Source organism: Hypanus sabinus, chromosome 30 (assembly GCF_030144855.1).
Source record: "Hypanus sabinus isolate sHypSab1 chromosome 30, sHypSab1.hap1, whole genome shotgun sequence".
In the NCBI taxonomy this organism is placed as follows: domain Eukaryota; kingdom Metazoa; phylum Chordata; class Chondrichthyes; order Myliobatiformes; family Dasyatidae; genus Hypanus; species Hypanus sabinus.
This window is the reverse complement of record NC_082735.1, coordinates 10520757-10539251: the sequence shown is the minus strand read 5'-3', so window position 1 is coordinate 10539251 and position 18495 is coordinate 10520757. Positions and strand designations below refer to the sequence as shown.

General features: G+C 39.1%; 1 protein-coding gene across 5 annotated transcripts in view; it reads right to left on the bottom strand.

The window, feature by feature from the left end:
* Positions 1-2229: 2229 nt before the first annotated feature.
* LOC132383406 (thyroid hormone receptor-associated protein 3-like) overlaps positions 2230-18495 on the bottom strand; it is a 120919-nt gene continuing 104653 nt past the window's right edge. For 4 of the 5 annotated variants that reach the window (XM_059954313.1, XM_059954315.1, XM_059954314.1 and 1 more), the window contains 7 exons: positions 17503-17675; positions 14199-14307; positions 12475-12559; positions 8921-9114; positions 8242-8437; positions 7207-7356; positions 2230-4875 (listed from right to left, as the gene is read on the bottom strand). In XM_059954313.1, coding sequence (XP_059810296.1) covers positions 4636-4875; positions 7207-7356; positions 8242-8437; positions 8921-9114; positions 12475-12559; positions 14199-14307; positions 17503-17675 — 1147 coding nt within the window. In that variant the 3' untranslated portion in view covers positions 2230-4635. The remainder of the gene's footprint in view (positions 4876-7206; positions 7357-8241; positions 8438-8920; positions 9115-12474; positions 12560-14198; positions 14308-17502; positions 17676-18495) is intronic. The other variant, XM_059954317.1, reaches the window with a different exon arrangement.

Here is an 18495-nt window from a genome sequence, read left to right as displayed (position 1 = left end):
TGAATTAATACTAACATACAGTGACATGCATTGTTGGGAGTCTAATCAAATCAGCAGGGATTGTGCTGGTTAGTCCGCAAGCATTGCCACGCTTCCAGTGCCAACATAATATGCCTACAACTCACTAACCCTCAGCTGGCCGCTAGTGTAGTGGCGAGTGGTTTTGGGTTCAGATCCAGCTGGCTCCTTGCCTGCTTTCCATCTTTGCTGCATGGAGTGTCAAGCTAGCAATTTGGCCTCGTTTTAAAAAAGACAGACAAAATGACAAAAAAAAGCAAGTTTGTGCTACGAAGCATAGAGAGGACTAACACAACTTCGCTAACCATATGGAAATATAAAAACTCCTGACAGCAGCAGGAATCAAAACCCTACATTTACAGCTGGTAAAGGGTTGCACTAACTGCTACTGATGCCAAGGTAAGATGAAAACAAGCAATAAACTCAGCTGTCCATTTATCCATGGCCATATAGAACAAATAGATACCACATTTACCTACATGAGACTAGTACTACCTCAAAAAGTAAAGCTTTAGTAAAGATTGAGGGAATTAAATCTGCACAGTAAGAAGCTCTAAAATGTTAAAGCAGCTGCTATGGACAAGTTTGACAGACTGCTGTGCCCACACTTAATTAAGACATGCATATTCAAATAAAATTTGTGTGTGATGTTCAATTTACCTGTTCAGCTCACTGTCAGCACTGAGCAACATTCCAGTTCCGCAAGCCACGTGTAACGCCGTTTATTAGAGCTCTCTCCAGGCATAAGACTATGTTTAGAAGGATATAATCTAAAGTTGCAATGCTGGGTGTTTCACATTTCGAAAGAGTAAATTGAAATTTCACACCAATTAAGTTTCATTGTGTGACCATGACCGTGGAAGAAGCCAAAGAGTTGGCCAGGCACTAGATGAAAAGCTAAGAAAGAGCTAAGTTAGACAAATCACAGCTTTGAGCCTATTGATTTTCATTACTGCTCTCGGAGATTCTATTTCATCAGGACTTGCACTCTTCTCCCTGCAGCTCTTCCTCCTGGCTATTCTCTTTTTCAAACATTTTGTAGATTTATAGCACTGTTTGGAGGGAAAGGGTACTGCACACCAACACCTCATCCCAACTGTGAAGCATGGTGGAAAGAGCATCATGGTTTGAGGCTGCGTTGTTGCTTCAGGGCCTGGACAGCTTGCAATTATTGAGGGAGCATGAATTCAAAATTGAATCAAGACTCTTTCTTGACTCTTCAATGTCAGGTGAAGCTCAATAGAAAGTGGATGATGCAACAAGTTAATGATCTGAAAGACAAGAGTAAATCAACAACAGAATGGTTTAAAAAGACCTTTGGTGTTTTGCAATGAGTAAGTCAGAATCCAGACGTTAACTCAATTTAGATGCTGTGGTATGACCTGAAGGGTGCTGTTCATGCAAGGTATCCCCGAAATATTAATGAAGTGAAATAGTTTTGTATGGAGAAATGGTCTAATGTTCCTTCTCGCCATCGTGCAAGCCTGATCAGCAGCTCCAGGAAACATTTGGTGGAGGTTATTAAAGGTGGTTCTACCAGTTATTAAATACCAAGGGTTCACATACATTTCCAGCCTGGACGGTGATTGATTAAACAATGTGTTCAATAAAGACACGACAGTTGTTTCACTCTATTATTGTGACTTAGATAAAGATCAGATCACATGTTAAGAGTAATTAATGCAGAAAACCAGGTAATGGCAAAGGGTTCACAAACTTTTTCTTGCAAGTATAAATGCATTAGCTAAAGTTTGCTCTGGTTTCACTGCTTTGTTAATGCCCTGTAGTGCAGACCTTTTTACTGAACCACAATGGATGTTTGAGTTCATTGTCAACATCCCACAAAGCCAATACACCATTCTTTCATGCACACTCCTTTTTATGGAAGAGTACAGTCGATGTTTTCACCCCAAAACGTCGACTGTACTTCTCCATAAATGTCGCCTGGCCTGCTGAGTTCCTGCAGCACTTTGTGGGTGTTGCTCTGATTTCCAGTATCTGCAGATTTTCTCATTTGTAAGCTGTCAATGACCATTCTCCAGCCCCCCTGTATCCTCCACATAACTTGCATTCTGGCCCATCTTTACAAAGTAGTCAATCTTGTTTAAAATTCATTTGTTCCATCCATCCGAGTATCAGTATCGGTTATAATTACTCATGAGTGTGAAAACTGTTGAGTCGAGGCAGTCAATAACTCACACATACGACTGGTGACGCTGGCACAGAAGTTTAATTAAAATTTAACAATGCTTTAAACCTCAGCAAAAATCACGGTCTGAAGGAGGATTGGGGGACCAAGATGATGACAGTAGGCCGTTTTAGACAAGGAACATAACCACAGTAACAAAACAGAACACAAGTAGTTGGAGAGATACAAATCTTGTTCAATTCTGGACAGGACTGACTTTTAACAATTCTTTTAGTGATAAGGCAGTTCAGCAAAAGTTTACAAAAATAGTGCAACCATCATACTCCTCCCATTTCATGTTCCCCTCCCCACAAAACTATTTACTTCTATTATGTATTAAAAAAATTCAATATAGTTCCTGCAGCCGAGAGCATATCACTTTTTTAAATAATTTTTGATACATACATAAAAAGATACAAAATGAAGGGCTTAAGCACAATGCATCAGAGAAGAACTGGGGAGGCTAGGCACAGAGTGGAGGTGAGACAGCTGATTGTCAATATAAAATGTATCTAAATGCTTATCCAACATCTGTTCAATTACATTAATTCCAAGATCAAAGCAACAAGTGAACTCAGACTAAAGAATTTCCCAATAACAAAAATTTAAAGGAATTTATACTTATGAATATTTGTATTGCTCCCGTGTTCCAGGTTGATAAGTTTTAAATTGGAGGAGGGAGGGCAGGAAATTGGGACAGGAGAATGAAGGATAGCAACAGGCAACACAACTTTAAAGCTATAGCATCCATTTGTGGTTTTGTACCCTGCAGGGATGAATTTTGATGCAATTGTATGAGGGAGGAGTATCAGAGTAGAGACAATTTGCTTGCAGTAGATGGGTAAATGAACTGCACAACTTAAGCTATAGATCTGCACAAGAATATTCTCACAAACACTTCTTTTTTATTGAAAAGACTGCACATTCCAATTGACTTCATCTCTAATTTGTGCCATAAATCAGCAAACTAAACTAACGTTTGTAAAGATTAGCTTTTGTTTCATGTAGATATATTAATATTTCACAGACCTTTTATTTTGTGAAGGTTTTATGAACAGTTGAATCTCCCCAGTAATTTAAATCTTAATTCCTATTTTTTGTCTCGCCTCTCTCGACCCTTTCCAATTAACTTTGCTAACGGTGGGTAGAGGGAGGGGTGAGAAAGACCATGCCAAATATTAAAAGCTGATACAAACAGAGCCACATTTAAACCTTTTCTCAATTTTCAAATTATATTTTTTTCCACCCTACAACTTTTTTTTCCCTCTCTCCAGTACCTTGCTCAAGGCCAACCATGTTCCCAAGCAGTACTGAAATACTCAGCTTTTCCAGCATGTGTTTGAGAACAAGAAACACTAGCTGAATCCCTAGCCAGTGATAAAACAACAAAGATAGGCCACAGTCAGAAGAGCACTGGCCTGGAACCAGCTGAATGAATAAACTTATTGAATTATCAAAAGTGTAATAAAATGAATTGTTTTAATTTCACCTATAGCACTTTGTAAGATAATTAACAGATTAGGGTTGAGGTACGGAGGTTTAAAGTGATCTTCCAGGGCATTTATGTTGTTAACTCGGACAATTCCCTACACGAACAATCAAAACAAATTCAGGGTGGTTCACACGTTTTTTCCTCAACACTACAAATAAACAGCGAGTTAGGCCCAAAATAAATTGCCAGTCGCTTTTTTTTATTAAAAAAAACTAAAACAAAAATATAGAAACCACTCTTGCTGTCAATCACATTGGTAATAAAGCACAAGCCAAGCGTCGTAACCAAATATGGAGATGTGCAGGTCACAAAAAAAAACAAGGAAATGAGGGAAGATCCACTATAAAGCTGCATCAAAAGTGAAAGTGTTTAAAAACCCATAATGATAAAATAAGCATGCGGCAATATCTGGGGCTCAGAAAAATAACAATTTGGGAGAAATTTATTCTACATTGCAGAGTGCGACTTGTGGGGGAATCTATTTAGCAGTACTTCTTCCTCCCCTTGTCAGTTTCACATTTTGCAGCAGATACCTATCACAAACTGAACCCAGTAGCTCAGGAAGGCTTGTGTACATCTGATATTACAAGTCGCACCGTCATACACTCTTCTATATCTCTAAATACATGGGGGGTGGGGAAATCACAGCCCCAGGGAAACCGGTGGCATGTGGATGTCTGCTAGTGTGGTATTACAACACAGGTACGACGCCTGCACTGCACTTTATATAGTAAGTTGCATTAAAGACAGATGTTTTTGGTCCTTTCATTCTCAAAAGGGTCCTATACCCTTACCCCCACCAAAACAAATAACCTACGACACTGTAAACCCTATCGAGATCTGGATAAAGAAAATCTCTTGTAACTGATCCTAGTGATCAAATTCTATACTCAATTCAATGCACTGTTGTCATAGGGAGGGCCCAGTCCTTTTGCCACTACTGCTCTATCGCACCCAGACTTTTCTCCTCCTGGGCGGCGATGCCAGCAACTTGCCCATCCTCCTCTTCCTCTTCCTCCTCCACACCTTCCTGTCCACTGCCTTGATATTTGTCGTGTGTCCACTTGGGGCTGGTGTTGGACTTTTTGTACAGGAAACGGCCTCTCCCTCGCTGGAAGGCGCCGCGACCCCTTTTGTTTGCCCAGTAGTTATCCCCGTCTCCCTCACGGTCATCGTGCTGTAGAGGATCAGAACAGAAATAAAGTAGGACAGGGAGGCAGGGTGGAGGATACAGGGAGAAACATTGTATTACATGTAATTACCAGGAGTTTAATTCAATATATTCAGAGTCAATTTTTAGAGGTAAAACCTGCCACCTTGCAAAGCTAGGCTTAAAAACACCCTGCAAAGCTTAAAGATAATTGTATGGGGATGCAATCACCTCTCCAATGTCATGTAGCTGATAAATTTGCTCAGTAACCCTTCTCACAGTAGCTCTATTGGTAAAGCTCTCTTTACCGTGCCATCCTGAGAAGGTTGGAGACTCAAGTGTCACTCCAGAGAACATGGAAATCTAGAAGGGCACTTCAGTACTACTGAGAGAGCACCAGACTGTTTGTAAGTGGAATCCTCTGCAGTAGGCATTTAACCAAGAGGTTAAATTAAATCCCCTTCTCACAGGTAAAGGAAACCCCTCCCAACAATACTATCTGGAAAATCAAGGGAATTCTCTCAACATTCTAGTCAAGTTGCCGTGCAAGTTGATAGTTTGTCAAGAAGGCACGTGGTCTGTTGGTCTTTAGTAGCCGAAAAACTGAGCTTCAAGAGCCATGAGGTAATGTTGCAGCTCTATAAAATCCTGGCTAGACCACAGTGTTCAGTTTGGTTGTCTCATAGGGACGATGTGGAAGCTTTAGAAAGGGTGCAGAGGAGGTTTACCAGACGATGCTGCCCGGATTAGAGAACCCATTTTATGAGGATAGGCTGAGCAAACTAGGGTTTTACTCTTTGCAGCAAAGTAGGATGAGCAGTGGCTGGATGGAGGTGTAGAAGATGGTGAGAAGGACAGATTGAGTGGTTAGCTGAGACTTCCTCCCCAGGCAGACATGGCTAATACAAGGGGATAGTATGGGGGGAGAGAGTCACAGGTCAGTGTTGGGTGCATGGAACACCCTGCCAAGGGTGCTGGTAGAGGCAGATACATTAGAGAGATTTAAGAGGCTTTCAGATAGGCACATTGATGAAAGATAAATTTAGGGTTTTGTAGGAGGGAAGGGTTAGATTGATCTTAGAGTGTGTTATAAGGTCGGCACAACATCGTGGACTGAAGGGCTTGTACTGTACTATAGTGTTCTTTGTTCTTGTTACAGATTATCTGGCCTTACAGCAAGGCTAGTTGCATGACTGCGCTGGCAACAGTGGCTGCACTGGAAATTTACTTCAGCTGAAAAGCACTTCGGCTTATCGCGAGATGATAGAAGATAATGAACAGACAGAAGTTCCCAAAAAGGAAGCCCAAGAGAATCAACAGGCAGCTGATAAAGGAGATTGATGGTTTGTTACTGTAAATGATGTCTGTATTCTCTAATCTAGTAGCATTAAATGAACACTGCTGTATATTTAAAGGCTCTTGCTAAGTGCCAAGTCTGCTTTAGTTTTAGTCACTGCCTCTTCCCATTAGCTCCTAAACAGATTGGTGCTCTCTTGTCCGCACATCACAGGGCCACGATCACCTTAGTATAAATCAAGTGGGATTGTAAGGCAATTGATATGAAATTAAATTCAATTGCTCTCTAAGCAACATAATAACCCATTCTTGTCTGTCTCCACTCTGTCAAACTAAAAGGACAATTCAATATTTATAATTTCCGTCCCTGTAAAGCCATTCAGTGTCCCTTCCAACCTCTGGTGTACAATACATTACAGATCTTTGTACAAAGGTCAGCAGTCTAAAACGGAGATGGACAATCAGCAGAAAACTCTGGATGGAAGCATCTTAGCCCTGATGGATAGACCAAGAATCAAAATGAATTGCTGTAGCACATGAGCACATGACCAATATGGTCAGGACTTGGGTCACTGCAAACATTTCTATGCAAGAATAAGGTGCTTCCATCGAGAATAAGTCACAGATCCATATCCTTTAACAATTTTGCCTGATAAAGATCTACCTGTCTGGATTTTGAAGTTTTTGAATGACCCCTGGCCTCAATAACCTTCTAGAAATGAGCCAGGTTTCCACATGCCCACCACTCTTCTGGGGTAGGAAGTGCTTCTTGGTGTTAATTTTGAAGAGCTTTAGCCTAGTGTGTCCCATTTGCTCTGTAACTAATAATTTAGGGCTACACTATTTAGCAGTGACTTCTGAAAACACAACAAACCTGTCAAAGTCCTGCTCTGTAAACATGCAACACCTGCAGGTTCAACTTGCTGAGCCACTGCAGAAGTCAGGATATCTGCTCAGTCTTTCACTGTTTAAAAAGCTGCTGGATATTGATACCATTCCCCTCAGAACTGATTGAATGAGGCACTGAGTCAGCTCTGCGCCTGGATGCTTGTGGACACGTACCAGGTAGTATTTTTTGCTTTTTGGCGTGTACTCGGGATCCCAGTCCTCTTCACGGGGTCGCTTTTGGAAAGTTGGGTTACCGGGATTACTGCTATTGCTGGGACCAGGAAACGCTCCCCTGCCATATCCTCTTCCTCTTATTCTGAACTGCTGTATTAGCATAAAAAGGAAGGTGTGACTAGGATAGGTATTCAACGTCAATGAGTTACATTTTCAGACCTTGATGCAAACTACCAGTGAGAGAGAATGGAATTTACTTAACAAACTGAAGCAACAAGAGTATGGGAGACCTTCTCACACTAACTTGACAGTAAATCTCCCACCCAAAACCTCCCATTTCATAAAACTGCTCTCACTTGCAGAAAGGCTCACTACACTCTCAAGCATTGCTTTAATGCAGCAGCTTGACACTTGAGAGAGCAAGAGATTGAGAGAACACAGAGTCTTAAGTGTGGAAGACCAGAGATAAATAGAAAATAAACCCCAAAGCCCTCTCCCTAAAACTGCTCACAGCTTCATTTCAATTCTCTGTGTAAATTTGGAGCAAGTACCATACAAGCAGTAGGTCTGAGATGAGCAATCAACAGAAACTCTGGATGGAAGCATCTTAACCTTGATATCCAAGATCATTTATTTCAAGAAATCAAAATGAAACTCCGTGCCACAGTATCAATACAGAGTTAGGACTTGGGTCAATGCCATAGAGCAATTGTTTCCATTCAAGAATGAGGTGTTTCCAACCAGAATCATTTGAAGACAGCCAACTGCAACCCTGAGGTTTAGAACAGGAAGAACAGGAATCAGATTTCTACATGACATTTAACAACTCTCAAAGTACTTCAGTGGCAGGCTGCAGTACCTCTTAGCCAGATTACAAGCACAAAGGAAATAATAATTTGAACACAAACTCAGTCATCCTAAAGCCGAGAATTACAAAAAGCAGTTGCCCATTTTGTCCAAAGACTAGAAATTAGGGAAGATAAATGCTCGAGTGCTGACTGCAGGAAGCAGCATCAGTTTTCAGGTTCTGCTTACAAAAACTCCACGTGCTCTGCCTCGTGTTGATGGGCCCGTGAACTCTCTTGTTCCAAGGCGAGCTTTGTTAAAACCAGGAGAGGGCTCTTCACGGCCCACGCCCTCTTCCCTTTCATCTTTTCCCTCTTGCGATGGAGAGGAGGAGGAAGATGAGGAACTTGACGAGCTGGACCTTGCTCTCGCTTTCTTGCGTTTCCTGTTCAAAGTCACACAAAAAAAACACAATTGTTATTGTAGACCCATGCTCCACTAATACCTCAATCATGATCTGAGGGGTCTGTAACCTCACTCGTACTCAGTCTCAATGTCCGGTCACTGATGGGATGCTATGTAACTGCCACACTAGCAACATGGTAGGGATGCAAAAAGTCATGATCTTCCTTTGATTTCAAATATAGCATTCCACTAATGAACATGACAGCAGAAAGAATATTTGAAAAGCAATGCAGAGTCACAACTTAAAGAATAGAGTGAATCTACCTATCTGCAGAAACTCGTGTTTGTCTTGACAAGGGAGTTCACTTAAGAATTTACAAAACAATAAAATAAAACATCAAAAGCATGACAAAGTATTGCAGATACATGATACTATTCACTACCAGGAAAGGCCCATTAAGCAATGGGGAGGAGGATCTGAGCACAGACTGGATCCATTGCAATGAGGGAAATGAAACATTACCTTTGCTTTTTCGATTCCTTATAAGCTTTAGGAACTTTTCCGGATTTTTCCTTTGAGCGCTCACGTGAATGGCTTGAATCTCTTGAATCTTTGGAACTATCTTTTTTATGCTCTCCTTCCTTGCTTTTATATTTTCTACGTTGCTCAATATCTTGGCGCAGGTCATCCAGTTCATCCCTTAATTTTCCTTCTCCCTGTTGTGTTCAATATAAAAATGAGAAGCAGATTTAAAATGGGCTCCAGGTGAAGGAGGCTGAAGAACCCAGGCCTCTTCAGAAGGAGATATTGTGGATCTGTGTGTCCACCACTTATTTATAATGCAATGTATTAACCTGGCTTCAAAGTCCTTCTCACAGCACTGCTGCAGTACACTTGGAAAATGTGGGCACACACAAAAGAACTGGAATTGCTTGGAATGCTGCAAATCATATGGCTTTAACTCCGATTTGATTTTTTTAAAATTAACTTAACCTCATCCAATTTAACCATTTTAAGTGCTGGACAATCTCCAGTTTCTGTATTTCAGGTGCAATCACATATCACAATGCAAGTACGAGGGCTGGAATCTGTATCATTAATTACCATTTCCCTATGCCTTCTTTCTCCCTGAACTCTGTTGCTTTACAAATGCTTCTTGGGGGAGGGTCAGGGAGAAGAGAGAGGGAATAATGGTTGAGAGCAAGTTTGAACCCCTGCTGTCTTGAAGGAAAGAATTTATAAAGGTATTAACTGACCTCTGTAGACAAGATCAAGACAAAATACATCCCAACACCTTGTAGTCAGACCTACACCATTTCTGCTCGCTCAACTATCTACTGCCTTCTTTATTATCTATCCATTTCTACTCCCATAGCTGGGAAGAAGGAAAGGTGGCTTAAACCTGTGTCTTGGCTTGCCACCTCCTCAGTTTATTATCACATTTCTCCCCCCTCCATTCAAGGATCCCGTCAATCTCATCCTAACCTTTCACAAACTCAAGTTCTGGTGGGTAGACAGAAAAGACCAAAATAACACTGCAGATCCCCTGCCTCATATTTTCACCATCAGATGCCCGTGAATGAGGACTGAGGAAGGCTGTTAACAAAACTGAATTGAAGCAGCATCCTGTTAAAACATGTAACTGTTGTAAACACACTGGTACACTCAGGTGGGAAGGGGAAAGAAATAATAATTGATTAAATAGTCAGGAGCTGGAGATAAAAATAACTTCAATTATTGAAAAAGATCACAGTCCATTGCAATGAATGGTGACTGAAGCAGTTGTATCAGTTTCTATTAGTGAGGAAGAAGAGGGTGGATAAATTACAATTTGGATCAGATCAGATGGGCTGAGTGGTCTTTTCCTGGTGTTAAATCCTATTCTTCCCCCAAAATTGATAGCCAAGTCCTAGTGACACTGAGCTGCTCATTTCACTAGTTTGCACAGTAGATGTCAGTCTCAGAAACGAAGCAACTGACATAGGAGTTAACGTTAACTACATCTTCTGCAGCTCACAAAGTCATCAATACAGCTCTTACAAGTTTCTTTCATAACCATAGTGGAAAGCAAATGAACAGTACTAACTATAGAGTTTCACCTCTATGCATGGTGATCTACATCCTATTCTGCCCGGGGCAGGACAGTTTGCCACAACGCTGTTGAGTAGACACTGTCACTCAAACTGCTCATTCTCAGCAATCTGTTTACAGCTGTGTGCAATCAGAAAATGACTCACTGACAACACTGCTAATAAATAACAACCAGCTCCTAATGAGGTCTTGGAGCTCTGACTGCTTTAGAAAAACCTCCACTGTGTAAGTGTGAAGGTTACGCAACGTTCTGTCATAATTAACGCTGTTCTTTGCAATTGACAGAAGACCTTTGGCATAAAAGTAAACCTGGCCCAAAAGTACTGGAACGAATAGCACATTTGCACATCTGGAAAATAATTCTGGTACAAATGACAGCTTGCAGGTTCCACCCACCTCTGTATTTCAGGCTGTATGCTGACACATGTTTAAAATATGAGTTCAAGACTGTGTAGCCAGCATTTCCCCTTTCTCCTTACGCTGCTGACATGTACTGAGAATGATTTCTCTAACAGCCTTTTGGTACCTACTGCATGCCTCGATCATGAACATCACTGCATTGGTCAGTTCTAGGAAGAAGTACAGGCTTTGAACCAACAGAAGGAAATGCAAATATTAGAGTGAGCTTTACAAGTTATGGAATGGTCTAGAATTAAACCTCCTAGAACATAGCAAGATCAAGTAGGAGAGAAACGCAAGCAAATGAATAGCTAGAATTTGTTCCGTGAACTGCATGTCATTGAGAGCTCTTGTGAGCATTTCATTTGTTAGCTACAAGCATTGTTGGACACAGAAACCCACGACAATCATGTGCAGATTCATTATCAAATTATGAAATGCAAGTGTACAGGAAGTCAGAACTCAGCAATTCCATACAATTGTAATCGAGTTAAGCCCATCATCCTTGCCAAATAAAATCTCTCTCTGCTAGTACAGACAGTTGAATCCTGGTAAGTTCAGGTTGTGTGGCAAGTCTCCACAAGGAGTAGAGAACAGTGCACATACAGTGAACCAAACCAAATTGATCGGTCAGTTTTGATTTTTTAAAATTTAAAAATATATATTACAGTAGTATAAATGTTTTCTATTAACTGTTACTAAAACCTTTAATAATTTTGGATTGGGAAAGAGCTGTAGATAACTACACAATGTATTCACAAAACTTATTTATGAATCTGTTATAAAGGTATCCCAATAACATCATTTTTATTATCACCTTCCTCTAATATTTATATTGCATAGTAAGAGCACTAGTTGTTTATAAAATCACTTCACTCTTTCAGTCTGGCTCAATCACTAGGCCCGGGAGTCAGAATGGACCCTTGCTTCATATGGAATTAAATATCTCAGAATCTCTTTAAATGCATATGTGAATGGCATTAAAAACAAAAAAAACATCAATTCTAAATTCCCATTAAAGTTAAAATACATAAAAAGGCACTGGAAGCAGCCAGTGGCCTAGACTCATTTGCTCGTTTTCTAATTAATTAGACATCAGAAATGAGTACAAATATCCTAACACTATATAAGGGATGACAAAACAGAATTTTGAAAATGTCAACTACATTTGAAAGAATTAAAATTTTCTTCAGAAAAAAATCCAAAATACTTACAGCTCAGTCAGTAAAGGAGTTTTCCTGCATCAGTCACTCGTACTTTTTTATATTTTTGCATTTTTCTAAAGATTTTTTTTTCCAAAAATGTCTCCCAGTGTCTCAATCTCACCTCAACAGGCTCTGACAGCATCTGCCATACTTTTAAGCACGTCACAGAGGTGAGGATTAATTTAATAAATTAAACACTTTGCAGCTCAGTTTTTTTTTAGAACAATTGTTTTGGGGCCTTAAAAGAAAAACACAAACTTATGATAGGAGAAACTTCAAACAAAAATCAAGTTATTTGCATTACACAGATATTACCCAACATCCATGCATTAAAAGCACAAAACACATCATTAGTAAAATTATAACTTAATACCAAGTTACCTTATAGCTGCTCTCTTTCGGATTCTTTATTTCATCACGCAGATGCATACGTTTCTTTAGAGCACTGGGTGAAATATCAATCCGCCTTGAAAATTGGAAATCATCAGAATAAATAACCAAAGAGCAGAGTCCTTAAAGATCTAGCAATTAAATTTAGAGGGTGCAAGGCATGGAAAAAAACCTTCTGCTTTGCAGGGAATGTGCACAAAAGAATAGTCGTTTACTAGTTCAAGTAATCAATGATTTCTCCAAGGTCCGGTACAGCAGAGCCAGGTGAAGAGTTAAACCAGTTAAATACTATGCCCGAGACTGAATCTCTATTGAGTTCTCACCCTTTTATTTCTCCCACAGGCCATTTCTTGACTGGTGGGAAAAACTTGTTAAAACATTTAGGAATAACTTTGCACTGAACCCATTCTGAACTAAAAGTCCACATCAACTATTCAAATTTTATATTCAATCTTCCAGAAAGAATTGTTTTATTTCAACATTCTGGTTGAATTCAAATTCATTCCTAAGAGTGAAAGGATAATCTTGTCCCTTGATTCTCTCCTTTAATTTAACCAAAGCAAATACATTTAGTCAACTAAAATATTAAGTGGGAGAAGCAGGGTTTGCATACTAATTTGAGAAAATAGGAAAGCCCTCCTCATTTTTTGGGGCTGCATTACTGAATGATACGTAGGGCCCATGTCACAGGATCAGAAAAAGCTGTAGAGGTTTGCAAACCAAGCCAGTTCCATCATGGGCAATAGCCTCCCCAACATTAAAGACATCTTCAAAAGGTGATGCCTCAAAAAGGCAGCATCCATTAAGGCCCCCATCACCAAAACCATGCTCTTCTTATTAGTGCCATTACAGAGGAGGTAAAGGGGCCTGAAGACACACACACAATGTTTTAGAAACACTTCTTCCCCTCTGCTATCAGATTTCTGAACATTCAATAAACAAACCAATGAACACTAGCTCACTATTTTGTGCTCTTTTTGCATTACTTATTTATTTTTATATTTCTTATTGAAATTTATATATTTTTATAAATGTATTGCATTGCAATGCTGCTGCAAAGCAAATTTCACAGCATATGCCAGTGATGTTAAACTTGTTTCTTATTCTTCCATCCAGGCAGCCAAACTTCGATAAAATGGCAGTGAATCTTTGAAATTTTTTGGTAATTGTATACAAAAACAATCCAACAAACACATGGAGCACTCTCGTTCTTCTTCAAACACTTTGAAATGTTCTCTCTACAACAAATAGGGCAGTTTAATGTCGTGGCTGAAACATGACATTTTTGACAGCATAACAATGATTGTCACCCCAAAATTTGTTCATTAATTTCAAAAGCAGGACCTGACTGCCCAAGAGATGAAGATGTTCAGTCAATCCTAAATATTGGGGTTTAAATGAGAACTCTAGGCCCTCCACCTTTTAGCCTAGGCTATAGAGTTGAAAGCTGACGATGTCAGTGAAGAACAGTGGTGAAAAATCATGGAACCGCTCGAATATGAGTAATCTTAAAAGACAGCATGCATCTTATGGAAAAAAAATGTCAAAAAAGTCAAAAATCCAGGAGGTATTCAAGGTTGGAATTTTCACTGAAAGAATGTTTCAGGGTTAACAACTGACAAGAGTTGAATATCAGGATCTGAACTCAAATCTCTTTTTTGATAGACTGTCGAAGGTTTGCTAATACCCTACTGGCAAAAAAGGAAACTAGGTACCTATGAATTTCTGGGCTCTTCTGCCTGGGAACTTCCTGCTCAGCTGTTCTCCTTTGGTACATTGTAAAACGCTCATTTAATGTGACTCCTGCTGATTTGAAGTAATGCTCTGTTGATGTCAAAAAGAAGAAATATGATGTTGTTAGATATGTATAATGGAATAGAGTGCAATAAATCCCCATATCTTAAAGAACATGTACCACCTGATAGATAAGGATCATCATCCAAGCAAAATTGAACATTAAATGCAGTTTCTCACATTGCATCTGTTCGTATATCACGTCCGAAAAACCATCCTGAAGCAATTTTCATGAATACCCAAAATGTCCTTTAATGTTGCCATTTCCAAGTTTCTGAATCATCGCATCACAAGAGATACACATTCATTCCAACAGTCTCAGCTTCGTCACTGCAAGGAATTCATTGCAACAGGTGCGTGCCCAGAAAGACTGGAACTTGATTCCAAGAGACTCCTGAAGCTTCTTTGTAGGTGGCTCGAGTGCAACACTGACCAGGTTTTCTTGACCAGGCATTCACTTTACGTACTCGTAGAATAAGATGTCCTAATTACTTTAAAGCCTATTTGGTTTTCAGTCAAAGGTTATCATTGAAAGACAAATTACAAAACAATCATGGTTAAATAACTGGTACAACTGCTGGCTATCTGATCTTCCACAAATATTGAAAGGAAAAGGAAACACTTTTTCTCTGGTCCATCTTCCCTCATGATTACCCTTTTACTTTCTCAAGATTCGATATCTTTACGTTAAGTTGAACTTCATATTCCTATTCACTTGCATTTTATTTATTCTTGCTTAATGCATTCAATCTCATGGACTCAAATCCCTTTCAGCTTTCATCAACTCTGCTTATGATGACCAGAGGGCACAGATTCTTGCTGATATAAAAAAATTATTAGACTACCTTGAAGCCGAGCAGAACACACTGTAGTGACAGGATTCAGTGGAAATACTGCCAGTTAAAATTACTTTCACTCAACAGTAATTGTGCAGTAGATTACGGGTTGAACCATCCACTCAGGGGAACCACATTTTGGATTTCTTGAAGGTCAGTATTCAGAATATTCACTGTAACGTAGACGCTGTTACTTTAATAAAGCATCTGTCATTGATGAGAGCATCTAGCAATCTCATCCAGGTGATAAAGCTGCAAATCTTCTTTAAATATTTAACTCTTTGGTAGTTATCAGCACAATGAACAATTTAGCTATAGTGATGAAGCAGTAAAATGCCATGAATTCAGTCAGCAGCCAAAGTTACCCGCACCATCTTATCCTATAACAAGACGCCATGAAATGTCCTGCAAAGCTCCAGAGTTATTACGTTCCAGATATAAATCACTAGTTGGTAAAAGCTTATGCCACACGTGACTGGATTTCCATTGAGTCATATCTATACACAAATAGGAAAATAAGTAGACACGTTAACCATCAGTTCCAGATACCTATTCCCAACCTTTTTGGGCAAAATGCAGCACCCATAATAACTGCATACAACAAATTTAAAACACATAGAGACTGCTACAAACAATATTTAAAAGGAATTTTCCTGTATCAGGTGGCCAATAAAAGGACCTCTCTAAAATATCATCCGTAAATTGTTTGTTTGAAGCTGCCAAACACAGTGAATATTTCAAAGTTAAAACAGTATTATGGATTAAATAGAACTATTGCTTTTTTTAAGCACAAATTTGTTTATAGTATTGATGCCCAAAAATTGTACTTTTGAACACTGGACCATAAAAATACTTCCAAATGTCATGGAAGCTAACGTTATTCACTGATCAAATAGACATCGTACATCCTGCAAAGTATGTGATGAAACCAATAAGCCACATTGCACACTGCTGTCTTGAAAATGCATACCAAGGAGACTGACAGTCCAGGCGTTATTAGAACTCAGCTGTTGACTTTCAATATCCAACTTCAGCTTTTAATTACTTTAGCTACACCAAATTAAAAAAGAAATTCTGAAAAATAATGGGAGCACAGTGATCCACAAAAGATTTAATGTAATGGGAAAGAACACTGCAGTTTCTTGGGTGGGCAGCAAATGTGAAGGGGTTTAGTTTGTTTGAGTCTGTACAAAGTAGATGGGAAGGACTTTACTTATTTGACTCTAGAAATAGGAACGAAGCACGGAACTGTTTCTTATGTCTTTCTATCCACTGATATTTTATACTAAGAGCGAGAACGGAAACTCATTTCCTAAAGGAGTAAGCAAATTTTAAAATGTTACTGTATTTGAGGGAATACTTCAATAGAAATTCAATTCTCTTTCTAAAATCTTTATTCAGCTCCCTTTGATAGTCAGCTGAATAACACAGCAAGTATATTCAGTAGATATCACAATACCACAAACATTTAACATTAAAACTGAAATCTTGCTTATGACATTATTAGACCAGCTCATCATATCCCAAACTGCCCTGATTATAACTCAAATCCCCACCATAGATTAACCTATTGTTAAAGATGATTAAGTGATTTCATCAAGCCCCAAGATGGATACATGAACTTGCACAGCAAAATCCATCTATACAAATACCTGATAATGACAGAGATGATGCAAACAGATTTCAAAAAGACGAGTCTGAGGAAATACACTTATCACAAAGAGCTGAAACTTATTTCTCTGGAGAATGCTGAGAAGTGATTTCAGATAGTTCTTTGAAACTGAATGGCTTGACAGGAAAATGTGGTACTGGTGCTACTTCCAACAAAACTAAAGGCTAAAATAAATATGGGCAATAATAAATCCAATAAAAATCAATGAGAAATAAAACATTTACTTATAGAACCATGGGAATATAGAACTTGCAAATAGGGCGAGATGAAAACTAAAGATGTACAGTGCCCACTGTCATCCTCTCAATTAATATCAGAAGACAAGGGTATACAAAATATTAATATGACATAGAAATCAGATACTAACAAAAGATAAGCCATTAATTTACAGCTATTAAATTGTAAACTGTTTCAGCAACCAGAATCACCTTCTGGAATTAATTTGCTGGTACTGTTTTATGGCATCATGGGTGACCATGCATCATAGCTAAAAGAAAATGAACTAATTAAGCCCTTTTTTGTAACTGTTATACAACTAACATTACAGCAATGTTCCAAGACAAATAATGAGTGAGTTTCTGTATTAGCTTTCAGAATTTCAACATGTTACTTGGCTACAATGGACCATACCAAGAAAAAGAAGGAACGTAAACAAAGTACATGTGTGCCTCACTAAGGAGAAAGCAAATAAGCAGCTAGCTGCTGTTATTATCTTACCTTTCACATGGTGAACCAAAGTTACAATGTGCTGAGCAAATATCTCTGAGGGACTACGTCGTGCCTGGGCCATCTGAATGTGCTGGAAGATGGAACGGAACTCTTGATCTTTTTTAGGTTTGTGAACAAGGTCACGACAAAGGCGTCGTTCATGGGTCAGGATGTTGGTAGAGCTAGAATGATGACATAAAGAGAAGGCTTTCATGAAAGACATTCCTTTTGTCTCAGCACATTCAACATAGTAAGTGACTCATTCGTTACATCAATCCATAATTTTTGCACAATTTTGACCTCTGTTGTGCACCAGTATCTCAAAGATAAGTCAACAGGTTTGCTAATGTATAGCTGAACACAGATACTGATTGATAGCTACCATTTTCCGGTCAATGCTGATGGAGGTGTTGAGGTAGCACGGCAGGAAGAGAAATAACTCTAAGCTGGTGCCCACTTTGATATGTTGCCTTCAAACCCAAGAAAGAGCTGTTGCTTTCCACAAAGACCATGCATAAACTGCAGCAATTGTTCATGATCTAGATATATTAAAAAAACTCAAGCATGAACAAGCAAGCAATGGTTTATATGAACACATATCAAGGAAGTGCTGACTCCTTGAATCAGGAGTTAGAAAGATGGATGAGAGTCTGAATAAACAGTAATTTTGCTAGCATATTAGGTTGCACATTTAGTGGGGATCTATAGCGTATCAGATGGATGGCTAGTCCCATTGTGTGGGACCAATGTTATTTAAATTTTATGTAACTAATTTCAATGACAAATTACACAAAACTGAGCCAAACCTTCTGTTATCTATTGATTATTTGTGTGTGTCATCTCTAAATGACAATTTTACCTCAAAGAACCAAGTTGATGCTGTGGACATTTTCACTGGTGGGAAATCTAGATTGATGAGAGTCTTGAGATAAAGGATTGGCCATTGGAGAAAGATGATTTTTCCTCTGAAGGTCATGAAATTTTGGAACTCTACACCTAGAA